Here is a 25,604-nt window from a genome sequence, read left to right as displayed (position 1 = left end):
TTTACTTACTTTTGTTGAGGCCAGAATTCATGTTATTGCCCCATGCTCCTCTTCTGACTGAGTCATAAGAAGGGTCTAATGAACAATAACAAATAGGGGTACATTAGCATCGCCTGCTTCTCAGAAAAGTTGCATGAGCATTATCTGTAGTGATCAGGAGAAATAAAATTCAATTCAGCAATGGCTTTTAAAGCATCCCTAAATTCTGGAAGTGTACTCACCCCCTGGGGTTGGAACATTAACACTCTGACTTTGAGAAGATTGTAGTCTTATCTGGGAGCCAAAGTAATGGGAAGAACCTGAATGTGAAGTCAGAGGATTGGTTCAAGTTCTCTTCCTGACACTATTTGTTGTGAAACCTGGGATGAATCAAAAGTCTCCTCTGGGCTTCAATTTTAATATGGAAATAAAAATTTATGTTTTATCTACCTTGTGGGGTTGTGGAAATGATCAAATGAGATAACATATGGAAAAGCACCTTATGAAGCTTTCTACAAATATAAACTGACACAAGGTTAGACATTTTTTAAATGTCCATAGTTCTGTAGCAAAATCCTTCAAGCAGCTCTGAAGAGCAGGCAAGGTCTGGATTGGGTGAAAGGCCCATAAGAAGGGTGTCTCAAAGCCCATGGCCATGACATTCCTGGGGGCTGACTCCAGTCCCCGATTTCAGCACATGGATGATGTGGGATGACATCACAGCGGTGGGAGCACATTCCAGGCTCTCTGAGGGCTCTCGGGCTTTTCTATTGACAGTGGAGAGGGCTGGGCTGATGACCACAGAGAAAGGGAAGAGGCCAGAAATGTGGCTGGGAAAGGGGCTGGATCAGGAAATGAGAGGTTGGAGACCTGCTCCCCACCTGGGCATGACTAAGGGCTTGCTTCTCAATTGTCTTGGAGAATACTCCTCAAATCTGAACTTTTGTGATCGTAACCCCTTTCTTGAAAGATTCCACATGCTTCCATAAACGTGTTGAGAAATTGCTTAACTAACTAGCTGGAAACTTCTTCCTTCCCTTTCTCTTGGTATGAGTCCCTTTGAGACATTGAGCAGGAATAGCAGAGGAGCTTGAGGATACAGAATTATGACCTTCAAAGTTATTCCATGAACAACAAAGAAACCATAAAAACCATCCGAACAAATGGAGCACAAACCTCATCAAACAACAGAGTCTGACGGGGTGAAACACAACCATGCCCTTCAGCCCCTTCTGAGCCTCTCAAACAAATTAGAATAAGAGTTGGGAAGACGGATGGACTCTGATTGCCTGGCCTCATTGTTTCTGGCTAAGAAGATCCAAAAGACAGGACACTTTTTTTGTGGAAAAATCCACGTGCAGATGCACATTCCTCAAGGCTCTGGAAAAGCCAGTTCAGTTTTAAAATTACAGTCTTTAGCAACTGGCATGAAAAGCAACACAGAAAGTGAGGGGGATGGGATAGGGAGGAAGGGCAAGGCAGGGGACAAAAGAGAGAGACAAACCTCCACTCCTTCTGCTTCTGTTTGACTTTTTTTTCTTTCCTAATTCCTCCTCTAAAGGGATTCTTCTTGCTTAAAAACAAACAAGACAAATGAAAGACCAGCTTGCTTGCAAGCTTGGAATGAGGTGGAAGGCTCTGATGGGCATTTTCTGAGATGTCTTGCAGAGGAAGTGCAATGTTGGCAGCGGCAGAACATTTTTCGTTGAGCAGGAGGAGGCTGCTGCTTAGGCCTCTGGTAATAGATTTGGGACCAACTTCTGCACTGTATTGTGTGCATGGCCAGGGAGTGGGTGTGAAGTAATAGGAAACAAGTTCCTCGTCCTTGCATGTGAGTATGAGAGGGTAACTGTGATTGTGAGGAAACACGGGTCATGTGCCTAAGGCGTGGAGGACACATAAAGGGTTCCTGGAGGTTGACAGAGAGGTGAGTGGAACTAGGGCCGGGTGACTCTTTGGATAGGGGAGAGTGCATCAGGTAGGAACAAGGCAGAGGTGGGTGGTGAGATGTCAAGGTGAGGTCTAGAGACAGCCATGGGAGGAGCTGTACCACTGAAGTAGAGCCATGTGGAGGGAGAGGAGAGAGGGCCGAGGCATGTTCAAGGTCTTGCTGATGGCAGCTCAGCAAACTCTGGGACCTTGGTGTTGCAGGTGGGAACTAATGGAGGTTTTGCACATGCAGCCATGCTAGAAAACAGGGTGTGGTGAAGAATGAGCTTGCGGTGGTATGTGGGGTGGATCTGAGGGCCTGGGGGAAGGAGATAATTCTAGTGGGAGCAGAACAGAAAGTAGAAGAGAAGTAACACATTCAAACAAAAAATCACTAAATTCCAGGAATCGTACATGTCACCTGAACTTCTGACTTGACTTCTGACTTACTGCATGGATAAAATCTGTCTCAAGTTTTCTAAACATTTTTTTCTGCTCAATCATTAGTCTACTGAAGGCTTCAACCCTCTCTGAAAGCTATCTGGTAACCACTCAGAATTATTTCTTTTGGAGCCCAAATTATGGCCATGGCTATAGTTATCGTTGACTTCTTATTGGCTTTTCTCTCTATTCTCTTATTCTAGTTCCAGGGACAGAGCAGGCATGCAAAAATCTGAATGCATGATGGAATTCCCTGTCACCAACAGAGGGCGGATGACCATGGGATTTTCCTGTAGCTCTGAGTGATGGAGCCTGGTTAAAGGCATGCCTTATCAGAGCAGTGGCTTGGCAGGCCCATCTTTCTGTGGTGCCCCAGGGCCTTAGGAAGGAGGCAGAGTTTTATGGGGCAATATGCCCACAGGCCCATCTGATGGCAGAAGCTTGGCTAACAGGACTTTGGATGTCCCAATCAATGCTACAGTCCTCACATAGGTGAAAAAGGAAGTGACAGAAACACAGAGGCCACCCAGCAGTCAGCCTGAACTGTGCTCTCACTGTGAAGTAATAGAGTCATAAATAGCAACAGGCCATGCCCTAAGCTGGTGTCTTCATCCAACATCCATCCCAGCAGCCTATGGAGTCAGAGTAGCAAAGACCACAGGCCTCCCTCTCATTTCTTTTTCATTCCCAAGTATTTGCATGGAAAATCTTCCCACTGGTACCTGGCTGCACAAAGGACAGCCTGAGCCCATTGGCTCTGGGGTTTAACAAAAGCACTCCGTAGGCTCTGGGGCTCGAGGAGACGTCTGGTCAATGTAAGATTTAAGTTAAACCCAGCATTTTCAGAGCAATTTCTGCTCCAAAGAAAAAGCATGAAGATGCAGAAGGCCAAGAACTAAAGTCTTGCATTCTGCCCTAGGGGTATGAAGAACCAGGCCAGCCTCGCAGAGTAAATGAGATATCCAAGTGAACACCCAGCATAGTGCCCAGCACAGAGGTGGCCTCAGTGGATGTTAGCAATCAAGAATACGATTTGTGTCACAGACCAAAAATATTCAGACCCAGAAACATGTTGGGCAGCCTTCCAAATCCACATTAATTCCCTCCTCCCCGCAACTCCCTCATCCTCCTTCCTCTGCTCTTCCATTTTCACTTATCACATAATTTAATCAGTAATTAATTTGTATTTGTCGTTTATGGTTCATATCCCCCTCCCTCCTGAACATCAGGTCCATAAGAGTAGGGATCTCTGTTGTGTTCTCTGATATATTCAAGCACTTAGAACAGGGCCCCACACAGAGTTAGTAAACTCTAAGTATTTGTTGAATGAATAAACTTGGCCAATATTTTCTCCTACTTGCTACATACACACAATTCTTCTTATTGTTCATGATATCACTAGCTGAAGAGAACCCAGTGCTCCTACCCTGACTTCTTCACGAAATTAAGCCTCTGGGCATAAGATTTCCATCTGGGGTGTTGAGGGGTACAGACTACATCACTCCTGTGTCCCCTCTGAGTGGACCACAATCCACCTATTTATGTATGAGGCATAGGCTAAAAGCTTGTTCCCACAGGGAAACAAGGCCTGAATGCTGCTCGGTGAAGTGGTGTGCATTTTATGTGTTTTTAACAATGTCATTGTTGAAGTGAGGGTTCATATTTTTTTCCTACTAAAAGTCACTCAAGAAGAATTTAGCAGTGTGGTCATCTCTAGTCCCCAACACACACACAGAGATATGTCTATAACCTGAATGCAGAAGCCTGAACCAGGGAGCTGACCCAGTGGCTCCCATCCCCACACAAACCCCCTTGCAGAGCCCAACACCTGGCTGTGTGAGAGCTCCTGCCCCGACTCTCCGTCAGCGCATGGAGTGGGGCTCAGGCAGGGTGTGACTGCTATGAGAAGAAGCCTGAGCGTGCATGGAGGCCCTCTCGAATGTGGTGCCTGGAGTCTGCCTCCTGAGAACTGACTACTGGAAAGACAAACTTGAGGTGGCAGCCAAAGGCCCAGTGTGTAAAAATGTGGCCGTCGGCACCAGTGTACCAGTTGATGATCTCGGTCTGTTTCTGTGGCGGCAGATGGCTTAATCAGCAGACAATCACACCCTGGTTCTGACAAACTAACTTTTCACTGTCGTGAAGGCTGACATCTCGGCTTTACAGAGTACCAAGATAACAGATCTTATTATTGTGATTCCTTTTCAGAAGAGTGACCCAAAGAGCTTTGCCTGGAGTTTCTGGTTTCAGGCAGTCCTGAGATCAACTCTTGCCAAAGCAAAGAGGCCGGAGCCTCAGTCTGGAGAATGAAGACATTGCCAGCCATTGTGGATAATTCAGCCTCACATATATGATGTCCTTAACAGTATCACCATTATGTGATGCTTAGTGGGGCTGAATTTGACACTAAATGGCCTCTTAGATTCCAGGAGAGCCTCCTGAGGTAGAGAAATATGAGCATGGAGATTTTTTTCTGCAAAGTCTCTGTTGGAAGGCGAAAGCTGTTTCTGGACATGACCCTCTCATAGACATACCAATGTTAACTTAGCTTCTGTGTGAAGCTTTTAACCTGGTCCTAGAAATATGGCCAAACATCTTTGGGAAGATATTTGCTTCTGCTCTGATGCCTCTGCTGTCTGAAAGCCCAAACGTCCCTGCCGGCATGCAGCGCTCCACCTTGTGATCTGACCGGAGGCCAGCAACACAGCGACATCAGCCCACAAAAGCCTCTCTCTTCATCCTCTGTGTCATAAAACCTTGCTCTCAATGACTGGGTGGAAAAAGATGAATTTTCCCTAAAACTTTTCATTGAATTTCTGGTTGCTGCTAAGAAGGCTGGCAGCACCTAACCCTGTTTATCCTTGGAAAGCCTGGCTTCTGAATGCAGACCTTTCAGCTGAGCAACGGGCAAGGCTGCTCATGCTCCCAGCAGAGCAGGGGGATTTGGTAGCCAGATCCAGACCTCCTTTCTTGAAAGAGTGAGGATGCACAGGAGAAATGCTCAAATCAATGGTAGACCTGAGACCCAAAGCCCTCAACTTCCCAAGAGAGCCAAGCCCACGAGGAGGAAGATTCACTCCCAGACTCCGACAGGGAAGAAACTGCAGGTGAGCGGTGGTCTTTGTTGTTGGGCTGTCCGACAGGTTATGACATGTACTGGTTGAGGGCTGGACTAGGTGATCCTCTAAAACCCCATCTCCATCGGAGGTCCTGTGCTTCTACTAGGTCCAGTCTTTGGGGAGGAGCAGCCTCTCCCAGCCACCAACCTGCAGAAGCTGCTCTCCTCTAAGCGTTCCTTCATCCTGCTCTCCACCTGTGAGAACTGCTGCACTGCCCGAACCTTCCCAACCCACAGCTCAGGACCAGCTTCTCATCTGCTGCAGTCTTTGCTTGAGTCCGCGCCCTCAGCCCCACCCTGAGGCAAAGTAGATGCAGGGCTTAGGATGTCATCACGAAGGTATCCTTTCTCTCTGGTGGGCCTGGGGATTATTTTGGCAGTTAGGAGATGGGACTTCGAATCAGTTAACCTGGGATTCAAATCCCAGCTCTGCCATTGGCCTTGTGGAGTGACCTTGGTCATGTTGCTCAGCTGCTTTGAACCTCCAGTTCTGCTTCTCTGAAAAGCATTAATAACAGGTGCTTTCTATGGTTGCTATGAGGATTAAATAAGCATGTGATAAATGGTGATTTTAAAAATACACACCATATACATGGAGTCTATTCCATCCTGCTTGCCCCTCTACCATGCTTATCTTGGTGAGATGAGGTTACCAAGCCCATTGAGGAAGGCCTTGAAAAGGAAGAGAAGCCTGAGGGCTATAAAGGATGAAGGACAGTTTTATTCCTGTGCTCCTGGAACAGTGATTCCCAAATTTAAATAAAGCTTGGCTCTCAGGCTGGGTGTGGTGGCTCAGGGCTGTAATCCCAGCACTTTGGGAGGCCAAGGTGGGAGGAACACTTGAGGCCAGGAGTTCAAGGCTGCAGTGAGCTATTATTACACTATTGTACTCCAGCCTGGGTGACAAAGTGAGATCCTGTCTCCAAAGCAAAATAATAATAATAATAATATAATAAAATAAATCGTGGCTTTCTTTTAAAAGAAGAGGTGGATTATTTTCCTGGACCCTGGTTTGAGAAACCCCACCCCAGAAGACAGAGAGGGCTGATGGCTACGGGTGGTCTGCCTGGCTGTTAGGCCCAGGCATTACCCAGCATCCTCCTTCCTCCCCCACTGTCAGGTGCCAGAGTCACTGGCCACCTGGCCTTGAAGCTCAGGACCAAGTCCTCACTACATCCCACCATTCTAGAGAGGCTATTAAACCTTCACTTCAGCGGCGTCTTACATCCCAAAGAGCAACAGAGGAGCTTGGCATCCACTGAGACCTTGGAAGGAGGAAAATATCCAGGGAACGCTTTCCCCAAACTCGGAACTCACAGGGAAAAAACATCCTGGATCAGGTTTCCTTTGCTCAAGGATCTTGTCCTGGAATCCAACAGCCCCTCTGCCTCGGAGCCGACCCTGCTGTGTGGAGCATAATGGAGGTACTGTTGAAGATATTAGATGGGCAAAGGGAAAAAAAGACCTACGAGAAAAAGGCTTGGAAGAAATAGCTGACTTTTAAATATGAAAAGCGTGGAGAGTGAAGTGGCACATTCTCTGGGCACAGCCTTGCCATGGCCACGTGAGGCTCCCTGCTGAACCTGGGCCCTTCTTCTATTTCATTTCTCCCACAGGCTCTGTGTCTAAGTGACACAGATGTCTAAATGACCTATTTATTTTGATAAGGCCTCAAAGTGGGATTTTTGAGCCAGCCTCATGTGGAAAAGCAATTCATACTGACTAGATTAACTGGGTGTTTGCCAAAACTTCCTTCCATATTGGGCCATGTAGACACAACTAAATTGCATACTTCTTAGGTCAAATCTGCCTCTGGTTTAAGAGGATTCCAGGTCGAAAGAAGAAAACATAACAGTTCACTTAGGTAATCAGGCTTGAGGATAAATGAGAGGCAGTTTATACGCAACCCCCTCTGCCCTGCTCCGACCCTCATAGGTTGCAATGTTCACAGCGAGGTTGCCCTTCTTCTCCTTGGCCATAGGGGATACACTCTTGGGTCTGCGTAACATTCAGCTTCTGTGTCCCTTGCTTTCAAAGTTCTGCAGGTCAAGGCTCACTGGTGAGTTGTCTTGTGTCTACTGCCCGTGTCCTGCTTAGCCTTTGAGTGTAATTCTTTGTACGCTTGTGTCCCTCGCTAGGTGATCATCTTTAGGAAGAGGGGTTGTATCTTAAGCACCTTTGTTTCTCTCAAAAATTCATTCTTGCCCCTCGCCATCACCAACTTATTGGATTTAATTGATGCCTTATGTCCCACCACACATTTATTCATTCAACAATGTTTTACTGAATGTCTACTCTCTTGCCAGACACTTTACATGCTGAGAATACAACAATCGCTAGACAAACGTCCTTCCTCTGTGGAGCTGACATTCAAGACAAGTAGTAAATTACATTGTATATTAGAAGGCGATGAATGCTATGAAGAAGAGAAAACCAGGGGAGGGAAGTAGGCAGTGCAGGGATGGGAGGGCTTCTCTGAAAATATAGAATTTGAGCAAAGACTTGATCTAACATTATGAAAATAGAGCTCTACATAGTTCCATAATTTTATTTTGAAAAGTGACAGATTGCCTGACATTGGTCTCAAAGTCCCTCTGGAAAGCCAATTCCTTTTAATTAGTTTTTTATGCGTGAGAGTTGCTTTATGTTGTAGGATAGCAAAGTTAGCTAAGAAACTTGACAGCATCTCTTTGATGTTTGGGAGAGGAATAGTAAAAGGTGAGATGAACCCCATATTTTAAAGACTCAAGTACTTTTCACATATTTTGAATCAGGTGATTGTCAAGTCTGTGGTCTTGGATTCATGTTGAATTAGAACGGCCATTCAAATCAAGAAACGTAAAATCCCAACAATTCCCATGATTTGCCTTTTGACCTATGTCTGAAATGCTTTGCAGGAAAGGACAAGTCTCTGGGTTCAGTGTAGCAGAAGTGGACAGGTGAGTTCATGCTGAAGGAGCACTACTTCTTTTTGTTTGTTTGTTTGTTTTGTTTTGAGACGAAGTCTTGCTCTTGTCCCCCAGGCTGGAGTGCGATGGCGCGATCTCGGCTCACTGCAACTTCCGTCTCCCAGGTTCAAGCAATTCTTCTGCCTCAGCCTCCTGAGTAGCTGGTATTACAGGCGCCTGCCACCATGCCTGGCTGATTTTTATATTTTTAGTAGAGACGGGGTTTCACCATGTTGGCCAGGCTTGTCTTGAACTCCTGACCTCAGGTGATCCGCTCACCTCGGCCTCCCAAAGTGCTGGGATTACAGGCGTGAGCCACCGCGCCCGGCCAAGAGCACTCCTTCTTTTGTGGCCTGGCAGGTGAGCAGGAAACACTTCAGTCCCTGAGCTGTGCATCCACACATCAGACAGAGCACAGTAGTTAAAAGAAAAAGAACCATCAAGTCTTGGTAGGTGGAATGTGATCTCACTTATTATATCACAGCATCGGAGGCTCCTTTTTAGACTGGAAGGACCTCAGACATTATCTAAACCAGACATGCAAATTAGCACAGGCCCAGAGGCCCAAAGCCTGAGAGGTAGCATATGTGGCCATGTAAGAATTTTAATAGAAATTGAAATTATGACTCATAGCAAAAAACTGCCTCTCTCTAACCTCCTCTAGTGTATTGGGCAGGGCTGATAATTATTTTGCAGACAGGCCCAAAAGGCCGAAGACTTCTTAAGCTCAAAGATTTTTCAAAATGATACCAATAATGATTTTCATCTCTTTGGAAGAGTGATACCTAAAAATTATCAAGCATAGGACTGTTTGTGGTGTTACTAAGGGCTCCTAAAGATCTTCATGGGAAGAAATTCCATAATTTCTCGTGAATCTATTCCAAACAGGGAAATGGCTCATTGCAAAGGAAAGAACTCTGGGCTGGGGGGGGTCAGAACTCCTTGCTTTGCCTCTCATCTCTGTCAGTTATGAGCTGTGTGGTCTGAGGCAAATGACTTAACCTCTTAGTGAACCTCTCTGTAAAAGGTAGATACTTGGCAGGGGCGGGAGAGAGTGGTGTGATTATTCCTAAATTTAAGAGTTTGGAAAAGCAAATAGCACACTGGATCCTCACAGGGATCTTTTGAGAATAAATGACACCATGCATATGAAAATGCTTTCTAGGGCTGGGCGCAGTGGCTCACACCTGTAATCCCAGCACTTTGGGAGGCCGAGGCAGGCAGATCACGAGGTCAGGAGATCAAGACCATCCTGACTAACATGGTGAAACGCTGTTTCTACTAAAAATACAAAAAATTAGTCGGGCGTGGTGGTGGGTGCCTATAGTCCCAGCTACTCGGGAGGCTGAGGCAGGAGAATGGTGTGAACCCAGGAGGCGGAGCTTGCAGTGAGCGTCACTGAACTCCAGCCTGGGTGAGAGGGCAAGACTCTGTCTCAAAAAAAAAAAATTGCTTTCTATATTCTAACGCATCCTATAGAACTCTAGCTGATACTCTTTTTCAGAGTTTAGTTCATGAGACATAAGAAGTTAATTTTTCTTGTGTCAACCAAAGCTAATTTCTTCTGGTTCTTCCTTTATTGGAGCAGGATTGAGTAAATATTCAATGGTATTTACTGAATATATACAGGGCTGGAAGAAAAGAGCCAGGAGAAAACTCACAATTAAAGACCACAAGGTAATCTGTAATTAGGTCCATAAATAGCCTGTGAATGAGGTGAGGCTCCGAGAGGAGACTATAGTCTTAAGGAGGAAGAAAAACATATCTTGAGGCAGATAGGACTTGAATCTGGTTTTGAAGAGTGTGTTGGATTTTGACAGACATAGTAATTGTCCCACTTAATTTTACCATCTTTTCTTTAGAATATGCCAAATACAAGAATTTAAACTTTATCAAAGAGGCATGTTAAGCCTCTTTTTAATATTTTTATTTTGAGACAGGGCCTCACTCTGTCGCTCAGGCTGGAGTGAAGTGGTGCAATCTTGGCTTACTGCAGCTTTGACCTCCCAGGCTCAAGCAATTCTTGTGCCTAAGCCTCCCAAATAGTTGGGACCACAGGCCTGTGCCACCATGCCTGGCTAATTTTTTTATTTGATGTAGAGATTGACTCTCCCCATGTTGCCTAGGCTGATCTTGAACTCCTGAGTTTAAGTGATCTTTCCGCCTCGACCTCCCAAAGTGTTGGGATTACAGGCGTGAGCCACCACACCTGACCCATGTTAAACTTCTCGATCTTACAGATCCCTGAGACAAGAAAGAAAAAGCCCACTCACATCCTGGGTAGTGTTTCTAGCCTCCATATTTCCTCCTCAAAGACTTTCTTTTCTCTAACAAGGATATTTCATGAGAAATATGCTCTTTATTATCTTAGATAAGGGCTTCTGAAGAGAGAGAGTTATTCAATCTATAAAAAGGGATTAGAAAGGTTTTTATATTAAAATAACAAATGATGTTTCCTATACATTGGCCTTTCACTAGAAGATGCCCTAAGCTCATAGATCTCTGTCTGGCACAAAAGAAGCTTCTCCGTCTCTCTCTCTCTCCAGATAGATGAAAGAAAGAATTTGGTTGATGAGAATTTGGTGAAACAAGTTTCTTTTAAATACCTTCCAGCTACCAATCGCCTCAAATAACCTCCGTGTGGTGGAATTTCTAAATCAGTATATTAGGCAGAACCAACACATTTGGAACACTCTGTGCTGAGGTGGCCCCCGGCACAGCATTATGGGCCTGTCCTTTTTTTTTTCCCAAAGTATTTTGGGACCCTTATCCTCTAAACGGCCAACGGGGATCACTTTTAACTTCTATTGCGAATCAAGCAATAGCAATGAAGCTGCATCAAGCAAGGCCAACTGCATCTGGAGTCCTCGCTCTGTCGTCTGGAGTGGGATGAGCGTGCAGTGTCAAGGGGAAACTTGGTAGAGATGGCAGGCCTAAAATAGTAACATCCCAGAGTCTGCAGATAAATTAGAAGACATGCAAAACCCAAACGGCCCACCCAGTGGATGTGAACTGCCACTGAGAACTGTAGTGGAGCTCTACCCTGCCAAGCACTCAGGGTCATGAAAGCCCCTCCTTGGCAGTGCGGGAGGAGTCATTGTTGGGCTGAGTCCAATGGGAACGAATGGGGAGGGTGCTCTGGAGACCCCCAGCAACAGTCCCACAGCCTGGCACCAGTTCCCTGCCCCACTTGGAGGTTTACCTAATGTCACCGTCCTTTACTACAATGTAGCAGGGCTCATGCATTCATTGTCACCATCATTAATATTGCAGAGCACTTGGGCACCTATGAGGGTCTTGATTTATTCAGGGTGCATTTAAGGGCAGCTCTGATAAGCAGAAAGACCAAAGACAGCCCAGGGAAGGCAGAAAGGGCAAAGTGGGAACTTCTGAGTGGTCAGGAGCAGTGCCTGGCCTGGAGCCTTCTGGCACAGGGGTGAGAAGAGGCGAACTCTGTAGTGGCAGGAAGGCGCCTTTCTTCTCCAGTTAAGCATTGGGATGAAGCCCTGGCTCTCAGTACTGGGGCAGGGCAGGGGCGGGACATTCCAGAGCAATGGAAGGAGATTATTCTAAGAACACAAGTGTTCATCTCCAACGTTCTCCTCATTCCTTCATCTACCAAGGGCACAGGCGAATTTATGGAGGGACACGGGGCAGGGTGGGGCAGCTGGAGCATCCTGGACGTGTCTTTAAGATGCTTTAAGTTGATTTTGGCATCTCTTCCTTCTTCTCCTTGGGAACCATGGGTTTATGAAGCTTACAGAGGCAGAGGATTACCCATGAAACTGATAGACCCATGAAATTATTTGAGGGAAACTTTATTTCCCTCAAATAATAAATTTATTAAATTTATTGAATTTATCCACCCTCACTCTTATTTTGCTTTTTGAGAACAAGGTCTTGTTCTGTTGCCCAGGCTGGAGTGCAGTGGTGCAATCTCGGCTCATGGCAGCCTCAATCTCCCAGGCTCGAGCAATACTCCCACCTGAGCCTCTGGAGTAGCTGGGACTATAGGAACACACCACTACACCTGGCTACTTTTGTTTATTTTTTTGTACATATGGGGTCTAGTTGTGTTGCCAGGGCTGATCTTGAACTCCTGGGCTCAAGTGATCCTCTCACCTTGGGTTTCCAAAGTGCTGGGATTACAGGTGTGAGCCACTGTGCCTGGATGATTTCTTAAATTCATTTATTGAAATTCTTATCGATAGAGTATTACTCAATATAATACTTTGTTTTCTAAATCTCTTGTTTTCCTTTATCCTTTTAAATGTAGTATTAAACACAAAAGGATATGTGTATAATTATATAAATTATAAAGCGTAACAATGAAAAATAATCTGTGAAACCACCACAAATGATGCTTCCTATACGTTGGCCTTTCACTAGAAGATGTCTGAAGCCTGTTTGTCTCCATGTGGCATGGAAGAAGCTTCCTCTCCCTCTCTCTCTCCAGGGATGGATAGAAAGAAAGAATTTGACTGATAAGCATGGACAAAGCATGTTTCTTTTAAATACTTTGCAGCTCCATTACCACCGCCCCATCCCACCCGGCAAACAACCTCTTTATAGTGGAATTTCTAAAATTCTAAATTGCTAGATTGCTTCTTGAAATGCAAATAAGATTGATTGCACTGGGTCAGGCTCCTGATTTTTTAGATGGTAGCAGGAGTCAATAGATGAATATATCTTAGCAACTAGACAACATCAGCTACTTGGGGGAAATGCATGATGGGGGTGGTAGATGGAGTAGGAAAGGGTCATTTTGGAGCCCTTGCCATTGCCTAGGTGGGGAGGGGACTACAGGAACAGGCTCTCTTCTGTTTCTGTTTCATACTAGCTTTGTGATTCAGGCTTAACATCATACCTGTGATTCAGGTAAAATGGGAATAATCATAGTGCCAACTTAACAAGGTTTTATGAAGGATACATGTGAAATGAATAGGAAATTTCTTGGCACATAGTAGGTGCTTAACAAATGTTAGCTCTTATTGTGGCTGTCTGGGGCATAAGTGAAGAAAGGAAGGTGGAATTGAGCAGAAGGTACATTCTCCCTGCAGCGTCACCTTTCCTCAGCTTGGCGTGTCCTCAGCCTCCTCCTGATGGGCAGAGACCTGAAGGGCCTGTGGAGTCCAGTTGGCAGCAGGATCCTGCGGTGGTTGGGCCAAGAAGGGGCTCTGGTGCCATCATCTTGTGATTGAAATCTGCTCTTTATCAGTCTTGCTTCCTTGCTCAGGGATGGGACTGATCACAGCTTCCAAGGAACCACCCTGGGGTCCCATGCAATGGAAATTTAGGGTAGGGTAGGGAGGAAAGGCAATGCCACACCAGCAGCTGCAGCGGATAGAGCCAAAACATCCACCTTGCAGAAACATCTCAAAGGGTTAGTTCTACACCAGACTGCTGGGGAACAGTTTAAGGTACTTTGCCTATTATTTTCATCCATCCATCCAATAGTCCCTACCTTCAAGACGCTTCCCGTCTCACAAGACAGAAGACTGCTGGGCTAGAATCTATTGAATGCTGTATTGGTAAAACAGTGGGTATAAGCAAAGCATCCTGGGGAAGGGTGGACAAGACCGTAATGAGGTGATGCTGTCTGATCTGACCACGGCCCTAAAGGGTGAGTGTGGTTTCCTAGAATATGGATTGGGGGTGGGGACTGAGATGGATGAAAGGTATACCCGGCAAAGGGAGAATGGGGAAACATTATTCCAAAGTGTGGTTGAAGATAGAGTAGACAGGAACCAAGTCATGTTTGAAGGACAGGTCTTTGGGTCAGAACCTAAATGGGCAAAGCTGTATTACTGAGCAAAACTATCACACCTCTACGCTCCAGGGGGATCCCGACAGTTCTGGAACTTGTCTCTAGCAGTCCCACAGAGCTGAATCGGGATGGTCTTCCAGTAGGAACACACTGAAGGGCAGGTGATCACCTCACAGTCCCTCAGGTTATGGTGGTGACTCAACTGGGTCTGAGTAATTAAAAGAAACCCCAGGATGGCCCTGTTCCCAGGCAGAAGACAGGCTCCTTTGAACTCTAGGTGGTCACCCCTAGTTGTGCCCGTGGCCTGCACAACCTCTGGTAGATCTGAGGACATCTGAGTTCCCTCCACAGTGGGATGTACGGTGATGCGTTTCATTAAAATAATCCATCAATTAACACAGAAACTGGGGAGAATGATCATTGGAAGATATTGTTGTTTGTGTCTATTTCAAAAGAATCCTCAAAGAAGTAAAACCTACATACACAAAATTCCTCCTCTGATGGAATAGGCCCACCTCTAATAAGGCAGTGGACTGATACTCAGTCTTTTGCCTTATGATCCTGGAACAAATTTACACTTGTCTTAGGAAACGGGCTAACTGTTTCCAATAATTTGAGGAAAGTGTGTCCTAGTCACTGTGTGAGCCACACGTGTGCAATAGCAGTTCGCACAGCACACCCACGAAAAGAAATAACAGTCCTTTTACTTAGAGAAAGGAAGGATAATGGTTACTTAGAAAGTGTCCCAGACAAGCTGTCAAATTGAATTCAGAGAGCTGGAGTCTGACTCCAGGACAGGGCGGGCTGGCTAAATTCCCGAGGGATTGGGGTTTCCTGCCTGCTCCAGCTAGAGACAACGAGTCTTTGTTTCCAGTTCTCTCGCTCTCCCTCCTCCCCTGATCTCTGTTTCTCTCTGTCACCCTCGTTCTTTCTCTCTCTCTCTCTCTGTCTCTCTCTCTCTTAATCTCTCTCTCGTGAAAAAAAAAAAAATGCAACTCTCCGAAGAGGGTCAGATAGAAAGCAGACAGAACATTAACTCAGGAATTTCAAAGGAAAACAGTTTTTAAAAAATAAAATAGAGAGAGCAAGCTACTGTCTATCCCATAATCATAAATCTTGCCTTTGGACCACAGAAACAGCATGCGTGCACACACACACACACATGCATACACACACATGCATGCACACACACACACACATCCAGCAATCATCCCTGCTTTTGCTAAGAATGGCTTAGGCACATTTCATCATAAAGGAAGAACATATAACGACAACGTTCTTCACAGGCTCTCCTGTGAGGCCGCGATACCCTCCAATTTGAAGTGTGTGTGAGCTGACGTAGATGGGGCCTGTGGGGCCACACAACCTGCTGCATGAGAGATGTTATTTACTCCCTAAAAATAACAGGAGATTACCTCACAGTATTACAGGCCTTTTCCTTTGGGTACACATGTTCCAGACCTAGCCCCCATACGCTGCACTCTACAAGGCAACACACACAGCCCACCTCCACACTGAGCACCAGCTCACGCCCTCCTGCACAGACACACACACAAGGCTGCCAAATGCCCGCCTTCCCAAGTACCGCACCCAGGAGCGCATCAGCCTGACACAGGCAGTGCATATCGCGAGGGCAAAGATGCCATACTCGGGAAACTCTTCGCCCGGAGAAATAAGGCAGAGATGTCTTGAGGCATTTTTTGAGTTACGGAGAATTTCTAAGATATATACAAGTAGAGGGGAAAGTCTAATGAACCCTGAGGCCCCATCACCCTGCTTTAACAATCATGAATTCATGGTCAATCTTATTTCAGCTCCATGCCCACCTACTCTGCCCTCCCCGGCCCAATGCTTTTGACACAAGTCCCTGGCTCTCCGCTCCTTCGCTGAGCTTCCTGTCTCACAATGAAACATCCAACTGCACCCGGTTTTCCAGGTTCCAGGAAGCCACGGTGCACAGGTTCTACCCCAGGCTGTCTTCCTGAAACCCACATCAAACACCCAGGCCTCAGTTATTCCTGCAAGGGCTCACCTGGGCTCCTGTCTCCAAAACCCAACTTGAAAACTCACACACCCACCCCAACAAACACGCTGGTTTCCTTGGTGCCTTCCTCCTTCCCTTTGCTTCAATATCTATTTCCAGCCCTGCCATGCTGCAGCTTGCTAGAGGCCTCCATCTTTTACTACGACCTCTAAAATCATAAAGGACATCCGCACAGGAGCTAAATGCAGGGGAAAATTGAAAGACGTGGTAATATACGTGAATTGCCCTCACTCCAAAGCACAGTAGTTCCTTACTTACTTAGCTGTCTGTCTCTCTGTTTGACTAGAACCTGCTTGAGGGAAGGTAGTGTGCTGTGTTCACCATAGTTTCAGGGCTCAGCCTGGTATTCTATGCAGAGAAGATTCTCCATAAGAAAGAAATGAATGAATGGAGGAGAGCATGAATCACAGAATTTAGGTCAATTCCTGACTAAGGTATCACGTATCTATAATATCTGCCTACATAGGAATAAATGTATATATTTGTCTTCACTCCCTGTGTGACCATGGCTGGGTCCACACCTTCTCTGGCCTCAGATCTCTCCTGTTCTATAAGGGATTTGGAGAAGATGTTCAGCTTGAGCATTAATGATTTTCCATCTCTTCATTACACTCAGAAAATTTCTTGTGTGTAGCATGCATTGTTGTATTTCAATTACATGCAGTTTTATATTTCCTTCATATTTCATAGGTGTGTCTCCCTAAATAGTTGTTTTTTTGCTTTGTTTTTTGAGACAGAGTCTCACTCTGTCACCCAGGCTGGAGTGCAGTGGTGTGATCTTCACTCACTGCAACCTCCGCCTCCCGGGTTCAAGCAATTCTCCTGCTTCAGCCTCCCGGGTAGCTGGGACTACAGGCACATGCCACCACACCTGACTAATTTTTTATTTTTAGTAGAGACGGGGTTTCACCATGTTGGCCAAGCTGGTCTCGAACTTCTGACCTCAGGTGATCTGCCCACCTTGGCCTCCCAAAGTGCAGGGATTACAGGCATGAGCCACCATGCCCAGCCCCCGAATAAGTTTTAAAGCAGCTTGGCTATCTATGTATAGTATCCTTCACGACCCTTGGTATGGTGTTAACATCTGGTAAACCCTCAAAAATACTGTAATTAGCGGGATACTGTAATTAGGAGGCCAAGGCGGGCGGATCATGAGGTCAGGAGGTCGAGACCATCCTGGCTAACATGGTGAAACCCCGTCTCTACTAAAAAATACAAAAAAAAATTAGCTGGGCGTGGTGGCGGGCACCTGTAGTCCCAGCTACTCAGGAGGCTGAGGCAGGAGAATGGCGTGAACCCGGGAGGTGGAGCTTGCAGTGAGCTGAGATCATGCCACTGCACTCCAGCCTGAGTGACAGAACGAGACTCCATCTCAAAAAAAAAAAAAATTGTAATTAGCTTTCAATAATAATGTTAATTGCTATTAGAATTTGTACTGTAATAAATTAGAATAACAATTTACTATCCTTATTATAACTTTTATTGAGCACTTATTGGTGTGTCAGACACTGTGCTGATTTATGAGTTTTACATCATCCCTGAAGGGGCACTACAATTATCCTCATTTATACATGAGAAAACTGAGGCAGAAAAATGTAAGCACCTTGTCCAGGTCACAGTCTGAGTCCAGAGCCCAAGTTTTTAATCAGTATGCTATAATGCTGAAATAGGAGACCAGTGCCCACCTTCGGTAAATTGAGAGTATTAAAGAATCCTTAAGATGTTGTCAGATGCTTGAATCAAGTATGCTGAGATAATGATTCCAGAAGCAGCCTAGAGGAAGGACAGAACACACCAAAGGCCCGGACTTGAGTCTTGTTCTGCTTCACGACCTGGGTGCCTTCTAAGGAACCCTGAAATCTCTCTGTGCCTTGTTTTCATTATCTATAGAAGGGGTATAATAATACTACCAGCCTTCTCATCTCATGGTGATGGCACCAGAGGGCACAAACGGGATAATGGACAGGAACGTGCTTGGCAAACCCTACCAGGCTGCCAAAATGCTGTTGTTACCATGTGCATGACTCCTGCCACCTAGGACTCTCCTGGAGAGAAGCCAGCCTCCTGTTAACATGGGCTTCAGCACCAGCCAGGCATTTCACTCTAAGGGACACAGAAAGGTAGTTTCTCCCCTCTCTTTTCCATACTTAGCATGCAAGCCGACAGACTTTTTATCCATCAGCCAAGGCAATGGCTGGAGATGGCCATTCCGCCTGCAGTGGGGCTGTGGTTTTCAGTTTCCGTGTTCAATGGCAGTCCTGAAAGGCTCCAGGCTGGGGCTAGAAGCTCAATGCTCCACAGGCCCTTGGCCGGTTGATGAGTTCCAGGAGTTAATAAACAAGGAACTCAATATCCTCTGTCTTTTGGAAAGTCAGAGGTATTTAAACAGATTCAGCATGAGGAACTAAGGAAATGAGGGCTTAGGCATGCAAAGAAGCTCTGAGGAAGAGATGTGCTGATTGTTGCACACTGCTGGGCCAGCTGAGTGTGCTGGGAAGGCCTCCGGCAGGGTTTGCCCAGAAAAACAAAGGGAAGCTCTGACCTGGGACCAGGGCAGACACACGCACATCTGCAGCCTGGAGGACTGGAGAGAACAAGGTGTGGAAAGTCAGTAGCCCTGGCTCCAGGACTCTTACACACTTGAAAAGGCCACTTAACGTCTGCAACCCCAGTGTCCTTCCTATAAAATCACGTTACCAACACCATATCTACTTTTTAGAGGACTGAATGAGGACATGTCAGAAAGAAATTTCTGAGATGTACTAACGTACAGTTGTCAAAATCAGTAATATCATGCATCAATAAAATCAGTCATCAATGACAATGACAAAAAACTAATCAAGATCGTACAGTCTCTTCACTTACCTATACCTTTATCAGTATACCAGTAGGGCCTGCTATTCCTTTTCTAGGACAATCTGGGTCCAGACAACTGCCCAGTGTGTCTCCAAGAAAGTAGCTCTAACATGGGCCTCATTTCTCTCTAGTTTGTCTCTGTTCTATAAAGCAGGCTTCTCTAGCTTGGCTGCAGCTTGGCTTATATGAATAACCTGGAGAGCTCTAAAACATTTCCAATGCCCAGGAGTCACCCTTGGAGATTCTGAATTAATGCATCATTTTTTGGTACTTGGGCATCAGTATTTTTTTATTTTAATTTTTGCATTTACAAAATTTTAGTAAAATATGTAACATAAAACTTACCATTTTAACCATTTTAAGTGTACAATTTAGTGGCATTAAGTACATTCACAATGCTATGCAACAATTACCACCATCCAGCTCCAGAACCTTTTCATCTTCCCAAATGGAAACTCTTACCCATTAAACACTAACTCCCTATTTCCACTCCTTGCCGCTCCTGGTAACCACCATCTACCTTCTGGCTCTATAAACTTGACAGTTACCTCCTATGAGTGCAATCATGCAATGTTTGTCCTAGAGTCAGTATTTTGAAAGATCTCCAGGGGATTCTCTGTGCTGTCAGAACTAAGGGCTGATGCCAAGCATAAGTTGTGTATTGGTTCATCTTTGGAAAGAGAGAAGAGTTTAGGGATGAAGATGGAGCTGACAGTGGGAAAACTGCATGGACAGAAATCAAGTAATGCAAAACATTCACATCTTTGCCCAAGTTACATTTAGGCTAGGTATTGCTTTTGCAGAATGGCAGCTGGAAGAGAAAGGCTGTATTTGTCAGAAAGTGAGGGGGTTCTAGTCTAATCCTCTAACCTGGTTTGAGTCCTTGCTCTGCCATCTAGTAGCTGTGTACCCTTCAGTGAGTCACTTAATAGTGCTGAACCCCACTTTCTTTGTCTGCAAAATAGAGATAATAATATCTACTTCAAAGACCCAGTGCTAGGCTCCAAAGCAAAGCATGTGGAGGTGTCTGATATATTCCAAAACCCTTTATAGATGACAGTTGTGGCTGCTATTGTAAATGGATAACAATAGCTTTTATCCTAGTTTATTTTTTTAAGTGCCTTAGCCTTGATAAACTAAAGGTAGAGCATAACTGCTCTAGCTGGATCCAATCCATGTCCATAGAATATTTAATTTAAAGGGGCTTAAAGATTGTTCTAAATTAATTTTTAAAATCTACTCTTACTTCCTGGGCACAAATAACCCCTAGAGATTGCAGCCATTTTCAAGAGACAAGCTGGAAGGGTGATTATACAATTTTAAAGCAAAAAGCCATTCTAATTTGATAAGTGCTTTGAAGACACATTAATAGACAGCATCTCCTCAACTTCCTTGCTTTGTGCTTGATGCCAGCACCTGCCCTTTGTGGACTGCACCAGTGTGCACTCACACACAGACACACACACACACACACACACAGCTCTGGTGCTCTTGATGAACTCTGGGTTTGTTTGGGGCTGTGTGTGTCTTATTCAAAGAAGATGGAGCCAAGGTTGCCTGATGTCTTCTAATAGCTAATAGATAGTGATTAGAGCAGAGCAGGAGAGCCAGTGAGAGGTGGGGAGGAGGCAGGGAGGATAGAGGGAGGGCTTGCTTAGCTTTGTCTTGCTAATGTACTTTGTTTTGTGGCTTGATGGGTCGTTCAGACAGATTCAGACCACCTCACAAGGGGAAGGCATAGAGGAGCAAGACAGCTCAAGTGGAGAGCTTTACTGGGGACAAAAGATGCACCTGCAAAGCGCAGGCTTAATCGTCTCTAGAGGCCAGGCCCGATGTTGGGAGATAAATGCCGGCACCACCTGAATGAGGTCCTGGCAGCGTGTGTTTGCCTGGATACTACAGTTAATTCATTTCAGAAGAGGGGTTGCTACCCAGCAAGAGGGAGCTGCTCCTGCAATAAGCCTGAATGAGCCAGCAGTGTTACAAACGTCTTCCCTAAACACAAAAGGGCCAAGGGAAGGAAATGTGTATGGCAGGTAGAGGACAGGGCTGAACAATAAGACAGCAGGAGGAGGAGGAGGAGGAGGAGGAGGAGGAGGAGGAGGAGGAGGGGGAGATGGTTAGCAACACATTTCAACTTGGCTAAACCAGTTTCTAAACTAAACCCTATATCTGAAGCCCAATATCAGAAAATATTTAATTAGCTCTGCTTCAGAGCCTCACTGGCTAATTCTGATGTTGGTAGCAGGTTGTAGCCTGAAGTGTTGGAGAAACTTACAAAAATCCGAACTCAGCAGTTCAGAGGTTAGAGTTCCCCCCATCCCTCCCTTCCTCCTTCCCTCCCTTCCTTCCTTATAGCCTTGCATTTCTCCCTCCCTATCTTCCTTCCCTTCCCTTCCTTCCCTCTCTCTCTCTCCCTCTAGTCATTTTTCCCCTTCTTTTTTCCTTCCTTCCAAAAAGTGGATCCCTATCCACACATGAAATAAAACTCAGTATGTAGAACATATCAAAGGACAGTGGCTCTTGAGCCCTCGCAATGTGAGCGCTCCTGTCATCTCCTTAGAGGCCAAGATCTCCAGAGTCAGGGCTGGCCTCTTGCCGACAGAGTTCCTCTCTTTCGTTCTGCAGGAAACTGAGGTTCAGGGCCTGAAGTGATTTTCTCACAGGAAGCCAAAGGTGCCCCGACCTTCAATCTAATGCGTTTGCCACTAAAATGTATTTTCTCTCTTACAGACATTTGCAACAGCATATTAAAATAGGTCAAAAAGTGAAATCTGACTCACAATGTAGAATGAATCCATAGAAATTCAGCGTTCATGACAAAACTCAAGAAATCTGATTTGGAAAGGAAAAACAGTGGCAGAAACAGGACTGGCTCAGGGTGGGATAGGAGAGAAGGAAACAAATGAAAAACACAAATGTTTAAAAGCGGATTCATTGTGTTGTATAATTCTTCTACTAAATGTTCTGGTCATTATTAAATTATAAATTGTTAACAGGAAACACAAAGTGCTGTGTGATCAAAGTTGTAACCTTGGGCAAGACAGCCAGCTAGTGCCTTTGGCTCTCTGTTTCCTTCACACCCCATGCGGATTTTAAGCCAAATGGTCCTTCCCTTAGAAAAGCCTTTGTTTCTCTGAAAGGTTTTGCAGCGCTGTGCTATATGTAACTGATCCTGAGAACTTCTGCCTTTCTTATATATTTTGGGGAGAGTGAGTTAAAGAAAAACTGGGGACAGAGAGCGAGCCAAGGAGGACAGAGTGCCTGCCACACTCTTATTATTCTTCAAGCTCCTATTCAAAAGTCCCCTCCTCTGTGGAATTTTTGCTATGCCACGCAAATATTTTTTCCAGTCTCGCTCTGGTTCCTAATAATTATTTGTTCACATCTTTTTCTCCTTTAAACCAGGTACTATGAATTATTCACTTGTTTCAATGCCTGAAATCTAACAGTATCTGAACCACTCCTCACGATGTTTCATAAAGACGCTGAGGAATTCTACTGTGACGTGTACTAAAACCTTCACTGGCAAAAATATTTGCCGAGGAAGTTTTCTTTCTCAACAAAACCAAACCAAACCAGACCAAACCCTTAAGCCACCACTTTAAAAATGAATTGACATTGCTAAAATTTTTTTTGAGACAGAGTCTCGCTCTGTCGCCCAGGCTGGAGGGCAGTGGCGCGAACTCGGCTCATTGCAGCCTCTGCCTCCTGGGTTCAAGCGATTCTCATGTCTCAGCCTCCTGAGTAGCTGGAATTACAGGTACCTGCCACCACGCCTGGCTAATTTTTGTATTTTTAGCTGAGATGGGGGTTTTGCCATGCTGGCCAGGCTGGGCTTCGAACTCCTGACCCCAAGTGATCCACCCACTTCGGCCCCCCAAAGCGCTGGGATTACAGGTGTGAGCCACCATGACCGGCTGCTAAAATTTCTTAGGAAAAAAACCTTTAAAGGTAGACATGCTGGAATCCTTGAACTCTTCATTTCATTATTTTCATCAGAGAAAACTCCCAACTTTCAACTTTGAAAGTAAGCAGCATTCATTTTTTTCTAAAAGTAACATGTTTTCCTGCATGGAGTGACAACTTCAAGTTGTATCTTTGTGATATTATTACAAGATACTGTAAAACTTTCTTTACTGTATTTTTGCAACTGGTAGCACAAGTGGCGAAAATCTTTGGCTTGTCTTTGTATGCTAGGAAAAGTTGAGTGGAACAAGCAAGCTGGTTTTCTGCAACAACCTTAACAGCATGGGCCTGTGTCATGTCTGGTACAGAAGAAAATTTTAAGTGCACAAAAGAACAAACTTACCTTCTTTGACACTCAGTCGTGAGGATTGGTCGGTGTGGGAGGTTGTATTATAGGCCAGCAGTGAACCTGAGAGGCAAAACATAAACATGTTATAACCAAAATGTTCTTCTGAGATCAAGAGTAGGAGATGACATGAGGAGGGAGTAGAAAGGGAAAGAGATGGGGAGAGGGGAAGAGGGACAGAGGACTCCTAGGAAGAAAGGAAAAGCGAATGGAATCCATTTGGTTGGAGACAATCATACAGGCCTATAATAGCTTTATGGAGTGAAGAGACAGAATACTTTGGAATGAAATGCTCTCTGGGGAAACAAACACCACGCCCCCTAAGCTGCCATATTCATAGTTCTGAAGCGCTGTGGTCTGTGCCATAATCATGATAGGAACACAGCATTGAGAATCAGTAAACCTGGGTCTATTCCAGTTGTTATTAACTCACCATGTGACAGTTGGTGAGTGACTTGACATGTCTAGATTTTGATTTTTTTTCTTGAACTAGAGCAGAGGTTGGCAGATTTCTTCTATCAAAAGGAGATAGTAAATATTTTGGCTTCATAGGCTAACTACAATCTGTGTTGCACAGTCTTCTTAGTTTTTGTTTTGCTTTGTCCATGGGCCACTTTTGGCCAGATTTGGCCTGCAGCTTGTAGTTTGCCATGGCCTGGAGGAGAAGCCAGTATCACTCCTTCCTGCTGTGGTATCCTCTGGGTTTATGTACATATCGGTCCTTTCACAGGTGAGGGTAAGGTACACAGGTATGTTACTGGTGGAGGGGGCAATGGGAGTTGGGAAGGAGGTGAGTGGTAGTATTCCAATAGGAACTTTTGCTTCCCTTCACTTATGTCTAAGAGCACGCACTGAGCCTGAGGAGTCACGCGTTGAATTTTCTGTAATCTCAGAATGCTGATATCCAATCTTTTCAAATTAAACTTCAATGCATATCTCTTCTGTACCCAGCACTTTGAAAAAACAATTTGTTGTTACATGTAAAACACATTCTCCCTTCTTTCCTAAAACTAGACTTTTTCCTTTGTTTAAAGTGAATTCAAGGTTATATTTTGTGAAACGTAGGCATTTTTGCCATTCTCTTTGAGATTCTCCTAAGGAAATCTTAAAGAGCCCTTGAAACGAGGGCTGGGATCTGCTTTTACAAAACACACCATGAGCTCAACACATGTATTCGAGGCTAAGAAAATCCTTCTAAACAACCCTTTCCCCGCTCCCTGTGGCCGAGTGGACTGGCTTGGGTGCCAGGGGTGGGAATGGGCTGTCAGACACACCCCTGTTTTTAGTCTCCAGTCATGGAAGGGATGCCGAAATGGAGTTGCCGCCTCACCCAGCTGTGGGCGTTTGGTTGTGTGCCTCAGAGAAAATGTGTGCACTACCCAAACCAGACGATGAGGAAGAGAATTTATTTATTTATTTTTTTGAAACGGAGTTTCGCTCTTGTTGCCCAGGCTGGAGTGCAATGGCGCGATCTCAGTTCACTGCAACCTCCGCCTCGCATTCAAGTGATTCTCCTGCCTCAGCTTCCCCAGTAGCTGGGATTACAGGCGTGCGCCACCATGCTCGGCTAATTTTGTATTTTTAGTAGAGACGGGGTTTCTCCATGCTGGTCAGGCTGGTCTCAGGTGATCTGCCTGCCCTGGCCTCACAAAGTGCTGGGATTACCACCGCACCCGGCAGAGGAAGAGAATTTTATAAGAATTGTCCAATTGCCTAGAATATGACTGTTAGTTCTAGCTCTGCAGCAGCTCCAGATGAAAACAAGGAGGGGGATGACAGGGGTGGTATTGAGCCCGCTGTATGCCAAAGTGTGGCTATGTGGATGCCATTTTAGAAATGAGACAGTCACATGAATATAACATCCAAGAGCCAGCTACATTTGGTTATTCCATGTTCAAGAATACCAATGACAAAGTAAGGCTGGGACAAGTTCCTGTTAATAGTCACACACCAAAAAATGATGTTTTGGGCAAAGATGGACAACATATACGACAGCGGTAATAGCGTATTTTTACTGTATCTTTTAAATGTTAGATGCACAAATACTTACCATTGTGCTACAATTGTCTACTATATTCAGTACAATAACATGCTATACAGCTTAGTAAGCTAGGAGCCACAGGCTGTAGCATACAGCCTCAGTGTGTAGTAGGCTATGCCATGTGGGTTTGTGTAAGTACATTTTGTGGTATTCACATGAAGATGAA

At 45.2% G+C, this 25,604-nt stretch overlaps 1 protein-coding gene across 5 annotated transcripts in view; it reads right to left on the bottom strand.

Annotated features, from left to right (window-relative positions):
* The window catches only part of FLI1 (Fli-1 proto-oncogene, ETS transcription factor), a 119,695-nt gene that overhangs the window by 6,963 nt on the left and 87,128 nt on the right, over nucleotides 1-25,604 (bottom strand). For 4 of the 5 annotated variants that reach the window (XM_016922259.3, XM_016922257.4, XM_016922258.3 and 1 more), the window contains 2 exons: nucleotides 23,395-23,460; nucleotides 10-75 (listed from right to left, as the gene is read on the bottom strand). In XM_016922259.3, coding sequence (XP_016777748.1) covers nucleotides 10-75; nucleotides 23,395-23,460 — 132 coding nt within the window. The remainder of the gene's footprint in view (nucleotides 1-9; nucleotides 76-23,394; nucleotides 23,461-25,604) is intronic. The other variant, XM_016922261.3, reaches the window with a different exon arrangement.

Source organism: Pan troglodytes, chromosome 9, assembly GCF_028858775.2.
Source record: "Pan troglodytes isolate AG18354 chromosome 9, NHGRI_mPanTro3-v2.0_pri, whole genome shotgun sequence".
Lineage (NCBI taxonomy): Eukaryota > Metazoa > Chordata > Mammalia > Primates > Hominidae > Pan > Pan troglodytes.
The sequence above is the reverse complement of the archived record's forward strand: the minus strand, read 5'-3'. Positions and strand labels throughout refer to the sequence as shown.